General features: G+C 37.6%; 1 protein-coding gene across 1 annotated transcript in view; it reads left to right on the top strand.

Moving 5' to 3' along the window:
* The window catches only part of TTC33 (tetratricopeptide repeat domain 33), a 42,529-nt gene extending 29,146 nt beyond the window's left edge, over window positions 1–13,383 (top strand). Inside the window, exons 4-5 of the mRNA XM_051643196.1 lie at window positions 1,873–2,004; window positions 10,625–13,383. Of these exons, the coding sequence (XP_051499156.1) occupies window positions 1,873–2,004; window positions 10,625–10,975 (483 nt within the window). The 3' untranslated portion in view covers window positions 10,976–13,383. The remainder of the gene's footprint in view (window positions 1–1,872; window positions 2,005–10,624) is intronic.
* The last annotated feature ends 714 nt before the right edge of the window (window positions 13,384–14,097 follow it).

Here is a 14,097-nt window from a genome sequence, read left to right as displayed (position 1 = left end):
TAAAGCAGCTGTCTAAATTAGTATACACAACAGTGATAAATAGATGAAAGTGGAATAATTGTCTTTCATTACAGAGGTCACAATTCAGTAAACAAAGCAGTAAAATTCGCTAAAACTACAAAAGATTTCCTAAATGCTTACACAGATGTTTTGGAATTGTGTCACACTAGAATGTACTGGTAGGAAATACTGAATACTCAGGATGCATAAAAATGTTCTGATGAGTGTATAGTTGATTTTTTTTTTCCTCTTATGAGGATAGTCACATTGAGAGATTAATGTAAAAGCCAGCTGATAGATGCAGAGTCACTTAATCTTGATCAGATGTATACCTACCCACTAGTATCAGTTTGATTCACAGATCTGCTGTGGATAAGAGAGTGCACACAAAAATGCAGTCGAACTGAAACTTTTGGAAAAATGCCTAGTATCCACAACCTTTTCTTACAAAGCACAGTCATTGAGAACTGTTGAGGAAAAAAGAGAAAATTATGTGAAATACAGCTATGGGTTGTTTTTTAAAAGAATTTTAGGTACTTGTATCTTGCAGTGTGCAGCCTGTTGAATAGAATTGAAGGTAAGTCAGAGGACTACTCATTAGAAAAACAGTCTTACTAAAACAGCAGGTGTATGGAGCCAAAGGATTTATCAGAAGCTAGGCTTCTTGTGTTTCTTTAGTATGGGATTACCTTCTGGAGTCAAGCTGGGTATTATTTTTACTGCATTCACCCCAGTGCTGTTCTTTATGTTCTGTAGTTTATGTTTGTTAAAGGAAATACTAATATTACTTAATACAATTCCTCCTGTACTACACAGTCATATTTGTCTATTTGATTTGTCATAGAACAGTAAGGTTAAGTAAAGACTTTTTAACACTTCAGCAGTAGTCTTAATATGTTCTAATATTATTCATTGTACTTGTGGGTCAGTTATGATGAAAGTGGTTGCCCACAGATGAATCTTAGTCTTGTGGTTGATGTTCTCATCATACTGTAGGAATGCAGTTGTCATTTGTTTCTTATGCTGGTATCTATCACCATAGCATGTGGGTGTCTGAAATCATGACCTCAGAATGATGCAGGTCGTCAGGTAACATGCCAATTTCATGGTGGTCTTGGAAAAATAATGCAATGCTTGAGCCATGTTACATACTGTTAACTATGATTTAAAGGCTTAGTTACGGAGATGAAATGTGAGGAGTACAATACTATGGAAACAGGCTGACACTAACCTGTACTACTGAGTAAAAGTGATTTTCACATTCAAAAACTACTTTTAAAATATTTTTTTTGTAGTGTAGGTGATGTCATGTCTAACTCAGGCTTTATTACTGCAGAATGCTTTCTCTCCAAATACAGCAGTCATTGTTAAGTGTTGTTTCTATGCTGCATTACAGAGATTGTTTCTGTAATTATATCCTGTGCACTGCAGCAGTATTTGGTAGATTCTAGTCTACTATTAAATAGAAGAAATACACCCCTGGACTTTTTCTACAATACATTCTTATTTATTTTGTTTAATTCTCAATGTCTTCATCCTTCAGTGTATTGTTATGCTTTCACAGAGTGTGGAGTTGGTAGGGAGGGAGAGGGAAAGAACACCTTCATCAGCAATTAATCTACTCCTAATAGTGTTGCTTAAATAGTTCAGATGAATCATCCTCTAGCATGCCTGTTTCTCTCCATAGGCTGTGGAATGAGTCTGGGTGACTATCTGAGATTAGACAACAAACTTTTAACTAGAAAAAGCTAGGTGGGATGAACCTGTCCTTAGTTACTGGAAAAAATGGTAGTTGCCTGTGTAATCTCAGAAATCTTAAATCTGTTTTCTGTTTTGTTCATTCTTATTCCTTATTTACTTTTTCTGCCATAGGTCCTGATGTCTTTACATGAAATGTTCCCAGCAGTGCATGCAGCAGAAATGGCTGTCCAGCGAAACCCACGTTCCTGGGATGCCTGGCAGACTTTGGGACGTGCCCAGCTTGGATTAGGAGAGATAGCACTGGTAGGAAAACAGACAACATTATTATGCTAAACTTGCAAGCCACATCCTCTGGATTGTGTGTGAGAGGATGAAAGTACACAAATACCAAGATAGCTGAATATTCTTACGTAACCTGAAAGTAGGCAAGGAAAAAGGTTATTATTTATCCCCAGTATTTCTTCCACTGTTGTTTTTCACAAGTGCTTCCTGTGTGGTTTTGTTGCTGGGCTCATGGAAGCCTTCCGTTGTATATACTATATTTATGTGGTGACCTTATGCAATAGAATAATTATGTTGACATAACTGCACATGCTACATTTTGGGTTCTGTACTACTACAGCACAGCTCAGTGAATGGTGAAGATGAAACTACTGTAAAGTTCCAGTTGATATTCAGACTCGGTTGTATATATGCCCACTAATAACATTCTAGTATGTTTTCCCTTCCCTCCTTTTTCTTACACTTCTGATTCAGGTGCAGCAAATGATGTGTACTCATTCATGCTTTCCACTGGGTTGTCTATAAATGGTGACTGAAGTTGGTTCTTTTCTTAGTCAGACAGCAGAAAGGCTACGATGCTCTACAGTAGCTGAAATGCATCTTTCCTCTAGATGCAGCTGATTGCCATGGTGCCGTCTTGACTACATGATGTGATGTGAAGGGAGACTCTTCCCCCGTGTCAGATCACCCTCTACCTATAGGCTATACACTTGTAAATAATGTAACATATGTAGTGTAATAGTTTTCTGCCAGTTAGTCTGGAAACATAGCAAGTGATTTTTTAAATTAAGATGTGTTCACAAAAGCCCATTAGAAAAAATATATCATTGAACTCTCATATAAAAAAGGATACTGGTTTTATTTCTAGTAAAAGTAGTTTTGTGCTGCTTTGATACAAGTAATTTTTTGGGCAATTCAAAGTGTTTTTGCAAAGTTGCAATGTTTGAGCCAAAAACCATTTTGAGAATAAAAAAATAATTGGTTTTTTTGAGGGAGGGTAACAGATCATGCAAACCCATTTTCTTTTTAAAATGTAGTAAGGAGCAGTAATAAAAAAAAAAAGATGATAACTTAAAGACAAAAGCTGTGTATGACAGAGATGTAGTGTGCTACCTTCTGTTGTTGCAGTATCATATATAAATTTATTTATATTTAGTGTTAATTTATGGATATCTACATCACATAACTGATGGCATTCCATGGCTTTTGTGGTGTCAGAGGTAACAGTAAGTCTGTCCTGTCTAGATCTGCAATCTATAATTTTTTTTTTTTTTTTCTTGTAAGTATCTGAAATTGTTGCTGCAATAATGGCTGAGATTTTAAAATGCATTAATCTCAGGAAATGTAAGTTTTATTTTCTGTAAGAATCATGGGTAACTGATGCTTCTTATTGTATAAAACATGCTACTTTTGCTGTAATGTGAATTGTAGATACTGGTATACCCATACTAGGGGATATACACCAGGTCTACTCAGCAAGTCCTATAAGTCTTGTCTACATTGGCAAGTTACATCACACCAATAGTAACATTTAGTTGTGAACAGGCAGAATTTTTTTCTGTAAAGGCAGAAATTTCCTTAAATTCTACATATCAAACTGCAAGAGCATACCGAAGTGTACTTTGCAACATGAATGTAGATGCTGGAGAAATGTAGTCAGGCTTGCAATATTTCTCTCATTTAATTGTAATTTTTTGTTTCTACAAATTTTATTTATTGTATTGGTGGTGCCAACTTGACCAGTAACACTGATACCTTCATTAGCACAGTTCTTCCCATGAGACAAAGCAAGCACCACACTACTATTAAACAAACAAAACAAAACAAAAGCAGCATAAAAAAAAAACAAAACTGAAAATGACTGAGTTTCCTATCTTGGTGAAATTAGTAAATCATCTGGACATGTCACAGGTAACCAGGTCAAGGTGGCCCAGCTTGAGCAGGTTTTTGGCCTACGTGAGCCCCAAAGGTCCTTGCCAACCTCCAACACTCTGTGACTCTGTGACAGAAGTTTATCCCCTTGTGGACTGGGGCCCTCTGTATCCAATCTGGAGCGTAGATTACAAAGTTAGCTGTGCAGATGTGTAAATATGAACCAACTGTGCACGCTTTTTCTTAAATGTTTTGAAGGATGTGGTTTGCTGTGTTGCTACTAAGTAGTTGGTGGTTTAGCAGTCTTTAAGTGTGTTACTACATTTGGTAAAAGGAATCAAGCCTTGACAATATGAATGCTTGGATCAACCCTTTTATTTCTTTGGAAAGAAACACTTAGATCTTTTATATAATCATGGGAGTTACATACTAGCAAAGAAAGGAATTACGCCTTTTATTAGTATCCAGCTAGTTAACATAACTGATTCTGAATTTGAGAGAATTTTTCAAATTGTTACTAACATAAATTTGTAGAAAACAAAGACTTCGGTAGTCAAAAGGAAACTGATGGCTGGCTTTCCTCTGAAAAGCAATCAACTGTGCTTCAGACTGTGTTTCTGTCAACTTGCGCAGATAAATAATGTGGGTTTTTTTAATAGATTTATATGAGATTAAAATATTATATTACACTGCTGTGATAATCTTCTAAGTATATCAGAATGTGTGGATTGTTTTATAGTGATGGAATATTTAACTGTATCATTATATTATATCATATATTTAGTGTGCAGAAGTGAAAAAAAATAGAGGTAATGCAATTTTTTTAAGTGCTGTTTTTTTTTATAATTATGGCCTAGGATTTTTTTATATTCCATTTACAGTTTTTGTCACACTTTAAATGATACTGCTTTCCTTATGATTTGATAAAAGACATTTCTTTTAAAAATAGAACATATGACAGAAGGTATTTCTGTCCTACCAACTCCATCATGAACTACACTCCAGCCATATACTCATTCTAGTGCATAGTATTTGGGAAGTACCAAATTAGAGAGAAAATAAAATCCTGTGTCAGGTAAAATGGGGTTCTCTTGAATTCTTTCCAACAGCTTTAAGCAGTCCTATCTGGTTATAGGCTATACCAGGTAATACCCAGTAATACAAGCTTCCCCAAAGGTCTTTTATTAGTCTTCCTGTCTTCAGCTACTGAAGTGTAATACTTTTTTATAGAACCACTTTGGAATCATAAATATTTTTTTATAAGACACCTAATGATTTTTTTTTTTCAATGCATGAAAATATATTCTACACAGAGGTGGTTTTTATTTTCAGTCAAGAAAGCAGAAGGGCAAACAGGTCTCCAACCAACAGGGGCACTTAGCTGTTTCAATGGACTTAGCTGCTTCCTCCTGTTAGTTACTCTTGTTAGCTGCTTGCCATGATAAAAAGTCTTATCTTCTCATCGTTTATACCCTGTAATTAAAAGTGTTAGCTAGAACTGATGCAAAGTATATGACAAACTGGTATTGGGGACCAAGTTGTCTTACCTTTTTTTTAAAATTCCTTATAGTAAATTTAGCAGTATAATTTGGTAATAGAGAGGTAAATGTCCTCCATCTTTCTGGATTTTCTGGATTTACAAGTTAAGAGCAGTCATATCACTTAGGCTGTGTTTTCTAGGGCTAAATATGTCAATTTATAGGATTTTTTGTTTGGTTGGCTTTTTGTTTGGTTTTGTTTTTTGTGGTTTTTTTCTGTTCCTTGGTCATCTTGGGTTATGTCCATGCATATAGTCAAGGAGAGGGTACAGATCTCTCTGGTAGCGGCAGCCTGAAGCAGTGACTTCTGCAGAGCATGCTGTCATGTCTTGCAGGGATGTTGACTGAATGTAAAGGCAGACAGACTGTGAGGAAAGAGGGCTGGAAAGAAGTGAGTTGGTGCAAAAGCAGATCTGAAAAACAGGAGTGCATCACCAAAGCAAAAGGAAGTTCAAGAGGTGGATAGAAACTTCTTCAATGATGAGGAAGAATGAAACTATGGAAGTGAGGAAGAGGCACCTTGAAGAGAACTTGAAGTGGACACAGTAGCTTATGGGAAATTTTCTAAAACTCTAGTCTGTGTGGAGACACATGCTTGGGACCAAAGAAACTGAGGACATGTTTTTCTGTTAGTTACTACAGGCTGTTACATTCTGTGCCACCAGGCTCAGGCACGTTAGGCTCATGTCCTCTGGCCACTCATGTCAACCATTGTACTGCACCCCAAGGAGAAATACAAATTTTTAAACTACAGTGAAAATATCTGAAATAATTGAATTTGTTTGTTTGTTTAAAAAGAAATGTAATGTGGAATCCTTAAATAAACTAAAATTTCATTGATGCCTCTAAATATACTAGAAGTTTCCTTGAAAATTACTTCTATCCATGATGAGTAGTACAAGAACTGAGACTTAAATTCCAGTAAGTTATTGTCTTATAAAATTTTGGGGTGGAAGGGACCTTTTAAAGGTCATCTAGTCTACCACTCCTGCAATCAGCAGGGACATCTTCAACTAGAACGGGTTACTCAGAGCCCCATCCAACTTGACCTTGAGTGTTTCCAGGGATGGGGCATCTACCATCTCTCTGGGCAACTGTTTCCAGTGTTTCACCACACACATCAGAAAAAAATTATTCCTTTTTTCTAGTCTAAATCTACTCTCTTTTAGTTTAAAATCACTACCCCTTGTCCTATGACAACAGGCTCTGCTTAAAATTCTATCCCCATCTTTCTTAGAAGCCTTCTTTAGGTATTGAAAGTCTGCAATAAGGTCTCCTTGGAGCCTTCTCTTCTCCATGCTGAACAACACCAACTCTCAGCCTGTCTTTATAGGAGAGGTGCTCCAGCCCTCAGATCATCTTCATGGCCCTTCTCAGACCAGCTCCAACAGTTCCATGTCTTTCCTGTGCTGAGGACCCTGGAGCTGGACACAGTACTCTTAAGTGGGGTCTTAAGCAGAGTAAAGGGGCAGAATCACTTCCCTTGACCTACTGGCCACTGCTTTTGATGCAGCCCAGGTTGGCCTCATGGACTGTGAGCACACCTGCCTGCTCATGTCCAGCTTTTCATCCAGCAGTACTGACAAGTATTACGTTGGAGGCTGGGGGGGAAAAAAAATAAACAAAAAAACCACAAACAAACAAAAAAACCCCACCAAAATCTGTATCTAAGGATCTTTAAACACAGAAAAAATTACTAATAGATGTATTTTTTTATTTATAAAAATGACACAACAAAACCTTTTTTCTAGTACATTTACAAATATGATTGTATGAATAATCAAGACAACTTCTAAGCTTATTAAATATTACTTTATATTTGATTTACTGTGTTTAATGTTGTATATTGTGCCTTAACATAGCCATATAGACAAGATTTGATTAGGTGGCCTCTTTCATGGAAAGCAGATGGTGTTTGCTTATGTTTCATTTAGTTTTTACTTGTAGCTGATCTATCTCTGGAAAAAAAAAAGCTAGCAAAGTTCAATAAAATTACACTGCTTTGCAAGAACTAAGCTGCATTCCTTCTGTTTAAAGTTCAGTATGCTCCTACACTTCAGAGCTGTCTGTGAACCAATAGCGAAATATTTTAATTTTTTTTCCTGGAACTGAAAGGCTGCCTCTTACAACAGCAGTAATAATGATAGCATAATCAACATTTCTTTAATTGGATTTGTATCTTGTTTGCTGAGTTCATATCATATGGAGTTCATCTATTAATCTGTGCCAGCAGAAGGATGAATTGGTATTTTCTGTCAAGGCAGATGAAAACTTGTGATGTTTCAAATTTGTTTGTATGGTTTGACTATTTATAAATTACAACAGAGTATGGAATTTGGTTTGTGCGTCTTTAGAGTCTTTCTATGGAGGCTGCTGGAACTCTTCCCAAGTATAATCCAAATCCATAACATTACTGCTTTCCCACCCTACAGGAAGGCTTCTGTATATCATCACACAAGAAGGTGACCATTTCCATAACTGACCATACAGTCATAAATGTGAAATACACACGTGCCTATGTGTACATATAAGTCTGAGTAGGTAAGGTTAGTCCTGACCTTTTCACTGTTGCTAGAACTATACATGTAGATTAGGCAAAAAAGGAAGGTGTATGCCCAGTGGAAGATAGATCAGGTGACATGGAAAGAACACAGAGATGCTGCTAACCACTGCAGGGAGAAAATTGAGTGGCCAAAGTTCAACTGGAGCTGAAACTGACCAGAACTGCGGGGGACAAAAAAATATTTTAAAAATGCATTAATAGCAAAAGGCCATGTAGAAACAGCATGGGTCCTTTACAAGATAAGAGTAGTCACTTCACCAACTGGGATACAGACAAAGCAGAGATGTTTAATGCATTCTTTGCCTCTGTCTTCAACACTGATGATGGACCAAGGGGGCCTCAATGCCTAGAACTGGAGGACTGTGACTGCAACAAGGATCAACTCTTAGCTAACCCTGAACTTATGCACAATCTGCTGCTACAGTTAGATCTCTACAAGTCCACAGGGCCTGATGGGCTCCATCTGAGAATCCTCAGAGAGATAGCTGATGTCATCACTGGGCTTCTATGATTTTTGGGAGGTCCTGGGAATCTGGAGAGATCCGAGTTGACTAGAAACTGGCTAATGTTGTTCCAGTATTCAAGAAGGGCAAGAAGGAGAACCATGGCAACTGCAGGCCAGTCAGTCTAACTTCAGTGCCTGGTAAAATTATGGAAAAGATTATTCTGGGAGGTATTGAAGAAACACCTGGAGGACAGCACAGTCATCAGTCACAGCCAGAATGGCTTCATGAGAGGAAAGTCCTGTTATCAAACTTAATTTTCTTTTATTATAAAGTAAACCACCTAGTTGATCAAGAGGAAGCCAGGGGATGTAATATTTCTGGACTTCAGCAAGACTTTTGATACTGTCTCTCACAGTATCCTCCTGAACAAAATATCCAGCATGCAGTGGGACAGCTGTGCTATACGATGGGTGAGGAGCTGGCTCACAGGTCGAGTACAAAGAGTGACAGTGAATGGGGTAACATCAGGCTGGTGACTGGTCAGTAGTGGGGTCCTGCAGGGCTCCATCCTCTTCAACATCTTCATCAATGACTTGGATGCAGGACTCAAAGGAATTCTAAGCAAGTTTGCTAATGACACAAAACTGGGAGGAGCTGTCAACTCCCTCAAGGGCAGGCAGGCCTTGCAGAGAGACCTTGACAAGTTAGAGAGATAGGCAGTCACCAACCACATGAAGTTTAACAAGGGCAAGTGCTGGATTCTGCACCTCAGACAGGGTAGCCCTAGTGGTCAGTACAGAGTAGGGAACGAGTGGCTGGAGAGCAGCATAGCAGAGAGTGTCCTGTTGATGGGAAACTGAAGATGAGCCAGCAGTGTGCCCTGGCAACCAGTAGGGCCACCAGTGTCCTGGAGTGCATCAAGCAGAGCTTTGTCAGCCAGACAAGGAAGGTGATTGTCCCGCTCTGCTCTGCACTGGTGTGGCCACTCGTGCAGTTTTGGGTACCACAATGTAAAAAGGTCATCGAGCTATTGGAGAGTGTGGAAGGGCTGACTTATGAGGAGCAGCTGAGGTCACTTGGATTATTCAGCTTGGAGAAGAGGAGGCTGAGGGGTGACCTCATTGCAGTCTATGGCTTCCTCATGAGGGGAAGAGATGGGGCAGGTCCTGATCTCTTACTCTGTCACCAGTGACAGGACTTGGGGAAATGTCAGGAAGCTGAACCAGGGGAGGTTTAGGTTGAATATCAGGAAAAGGTTTTTCACCCAGGGTGTGGTTGAGCACTGGAACAAGCTCCCCAGGGAAGCGGTCATAGCACCAAGCCTGCCTGAGTTCAAGAAGCCTTTGTATGATGCTCTCAGGCACAGGGTGTGATTCTTGGGGTGCCCTACACAAGAACAGGAGTTGGACTCGATGGTCTTGATGGGTCCCTTCCAACTCAGCATATTCTGATTCCACAATTGTACTTATCGGTCTAGCATTTTTTCAGTATTGTAGCAATCTTCTTATTGCCAAGATTCGCATCTACTGGATTAAATGGTCAGGGCTTTTTTATATTTAACAACTTTTGTGTTAAGTATTTTTATTTGTGAGACTTTTCCCAGTTGGGTTTAAAGACAGGAGAAACAGTATCAACTATATGTGCTTGTATTAATCTTGCATGTTTATAAGATTATGGGAGTTCTTTCTTAGAGCAACTCTCCAAGTTGGGAGATTATTTGTCTACTTTTGCCTGTTTAGTTAAGTGTGTTTGCAACCACAGAACTGTTACCAGAACTGCTTATCACAGGGCTAGGATTACTATAGTATTAAGTCTGTATATGAAATTACTACATGCTAATAAAAAAGCAGCAATATTGGTGATACTGCAAGTCCAAATCATCCCTTTTCTGCATTTCTTTAAATCATACCTGTCTGCTTTTGCTTTTCTGTTCATCTGATGGTAGGACGAGAGCAGGATAGAAAACCATAAAAAATATTTTCACTTTTACTCTTTAATTACAATATTATTTTTGACATGTCATCTCTCATTTTTGCTCTTGTTGCCAGGTACCTGATTTGGTCATATATTGTACTTTCAGACACTGGTATGCAGAGCTGTTTGGGAGTAACACCCTTTTGTCTTTGCTTGAATGATGTACTTCTTTTTGGTGTTACTTTTTACAATGAAATATGTAGGCTTTAAAGTTTTCAATCCTTGCTTCTTCCCTATTTTGTTTATAGGCAATCCGAAGTTTCCAGGTATCCTTACACATCTTTCCAATGAACCCTGAAGTGTGGAATGAGGACCTTTCCTGGGCAAGAAAACTACATGAACAACAAAAGGCAACAAAGATCGAGGCAACGCAACCACTGGCAAAAGAAAAAGAGCCTGTACAAGAATCAATCCCAGACTATGACTTTGAAAGTGATGAAATTGTGGCAGTCTGTGCTGCCATTGCAGAGAAGGAGAAAGCTCTGTCAGCAGCTAAAACAGTAGTGATTGTGTCTGCTTCAGGCACAGTAGAGACTGTTACTGAGAAGGAGAATTGTCCTACAACTCCTGATGAAACCCTTTTCATCAGAGCCCGATAGGGCAGCCTTATGGGTTGCCATACTGTTTTAAGAACTAGTGTTATTTATTGTATTGGGCTTGCTTTTTTGTTTTGTTTTATAAGCAGAGGGAGAGCCTACAAAAGTTAAAGAATTCGATTCTTTTTCCTTTGTAAATTGAAAAAGCAATGACCCGGGTTGTTCTTTTCATATCTTGGGAGAAGAAAGCCAGTATTTTAAAATCTTACGAGCAAATGTACTGTTAAAATGCTTAACTGCATTCTGACAACTGCTTTCATCTTTATGTATTTCATAATTTTACAAGTTATAGTCTATATTAATATCCTTTTATTTGAAATGTAAAAGAAAAAGGGATTTAAAAAAAAATCTATTTAAATCCTTATTCATTTACTATTTATCTTTCAGTTAAAGTGTGAGCTGTTCTCTGTTAGCAGAAGTCTTTAATTAAGATTACATTTTTATGAGGAAGTTTCCTGTGAAGCAGAGAGTAGTTATTTGTGTGTGTGTGTGTGATTGATCTGGTGTCTTATTTGTAGTTACATGAAATCAGTAGAAAGCTTTACGTTGCTTTCATAGGTGAATGTGTTAAGCACTTTCTGATCACATGAAGGTAAATGCTATACCAAACAAGCCCCTGAATGTTTGCTTAGTCATGGCTAAGTGTTTCACCAGAAGAGCAAACTCTGATCTGGAACTGGAACTGGTCTTTCCTTATCTTCAGTGCTGTGCTACTGACAAAACCAAAAGTAAAATGGTGGGAGCTGGAAACAGATGTGTCTGAAGTGTATTACTCTTAGCCTTTTCTTCCCAGATGAGGCTAATCTGATAACAGGAGTCAATTTGTTTTTCCAAATTCTTATGACCTACTATTTAATGTCTTCTCTTAGTGAACCAATTTTTCAGGACAACATTGCCTGAGTCTCCCTTTTTATTCTTTTTGGGCGCTGTCGTATTCACACTGTTAGAGGCACAGTATAGGAGATTTGTTTAATGTTCATCTTTCTTGAGGGGAAGGTGGCTATTGGTTCCTCACACAAGCAGTTTGGAGAAACAAGTCAGGCTGTTTCTTTGTGCTCTGTGCTGAGAGTGCTTTCTTTTCATTGTCTTGGAGACATGGTAGAGATGGTCACCTCCTAACTGGACTAGAAGAAGTGTTCAAATGAGGAATTCCCGGAGAACTGAGGATTGGGAACACAATTTCTGCTTGATTTTGGATTAAAACATTTGTAGAGAAGTGAAACCTTTTGAAATCAATCATCTTTGCATTTTTCATATCTGATTTCTATTTTCAAAAAAAACACTTTTAAAGGAAATAATGCTACTCAAGAAGCATAGTGATTTTCTAATAGAAAGTGTATTCTAGAAAAATTAGTTATCTCAGATTATACTTTCAGCTTAATATCTTTTTTTTAAGAGGACACTTAAAATCTTTGCAGAAATTAATTATCCCTTTCAAAAACTTAATTGCCATGTTATGCTTCTTAAGTTTTCATTATTTTCTACAAAAGTTCTTCCTGGATATAATTTTGTAGATGTATGAATTTTTAGATCTGTCTTTGCATGCACACATCCAAAATTTACAGTTTTTAATGTCTCCTTTGTACTCAAAATAATTATAATTACAGTGACTAAAACAGATTAAGAAATCTAAAGCATCACCATGCTACATTTTTACTAGTTCATTCAGTTAAAAAATAGATCTTAAATGCTTATTGAGCAGGCATTTGAGTAAGATACGGTTTGATAGATTCTTTAAATTGTCCCAGTTTAGGAACTTTTAAATCTTATTTTTCCTCACAACTTAAGTAATACAAGCTGTTCAGCTGTAGGAAAAGTTAATAAGAGAAGGATTTGGACAGATTTCTTCAAAGAAGAGACATTCTCTCTCTGGAAAAGGAAATGTGTAAGAAGCTGTAAGGTATGTTTTCATTCTGAAGGAGCTTGGCCATAATCCAACACATCTTTTCTTTCTTTGCGCTTTATACTTGCGTCAGTGTCACATACTTACTCATACAGGAAAGACTGCCTGCCTCCTTCCAGGGATCCATGTTATCACTGAATCTGTTTCCACTTCAATGATTCTCAAAATACCTGTTGACTTCAGCACTACTGGGCCAAACTAATGGAGGGGTTTGCATTTATCTGCCATCACCAGGCAGAACAGCTGTGCCAGGTCCGAGAGGTGGTTGTTTTCATCCCTGTACTAGAGGCATTTCCCTTTTGATTATATTAGGTTATGAATTCTAGATATTGTTAGGATCATAGTGTCTGGTAGAACAGGTAAGTCCTTGTTATACTGTTATTCTCAAACTGGGAAGAAGTTAAAAAATTGATTATTTCAACATTGTTTTTTGTACAGCACACCATGTTTTGCATGTATAGGATTTTTTGGATATGTTTTAATAAAATATTGACTTCTTTGCTGCTTAGTCATGCCTGTTTATTCTTTTGGCTATCACAAGAATAAGGGTTACTGTTGATCATTTTAGAGTGTTACTCATTCAGTCAGTTGACTGCTACTTTCTCCTCTGAATGTGTTAATGTGTTATAGTAAAAAAAAAAAAAAAGCCATCTCATGAAAACAAGTTTAATAGTAGGTAGTGCTCAATGCTTTTAAACCTCACATGGATATGCAAATGAGAGGGACCCAGAGGATAAAGCCTTTGTTATCAGAGGCTGTCTGTGAAGCACACTTTGCCATCAGGAAAGGTTGGACTCTTATCATCTTAAATGTCATCTACAACCAGAACCGTTCTGTGATTCTGTGAATTATTTTTGTGGTTCTTCATCACTGGTGGCAAGGGCTGCAGTAGCTTCCATGTGTTTGCCTTCCATATGAATCACATATTGAAATGATGAAGTATTGCAATGTTGTTAAAGAGGAAATCTCAATAACAAAAGTATGTTAGGTGGATGAATTTTGCCTAATTTAAAATCTACAATTAAAGATTTAAATACAATTATTTTTTTTCTTTTGCATCCCTTTGTATCCAATGGAAAGAAATACACAGCCTCAGAGGGGCGTTCAGGTGCCTTGTACTAGATAAGTATCTTCCAACATGCCTAATTATTTCCTTTGCCTACAAAGGAAGCTGAAGATGGGTGACTGGCAATTAACTTCAAATGCTGAAACAGGGCAAATT

The sequence above is a fragment of the Apus apus genome, chromosome Z (assembly GCF_020740795.1).
Source record: "Apus apus isolate bApuApu2 chromosome Z, bApuApu2.pri.cur, whole genome shotgun sequence".
NCBI lineage: Eukaryota > Metazoa > Chordata > Aves > Apodiformes > Apodidae > Apus > Apus apus.
Note: the sequence above shows the minus strand (reverse complement) of the source record. Positions and strands in the feature narration are given on the sequence as shown.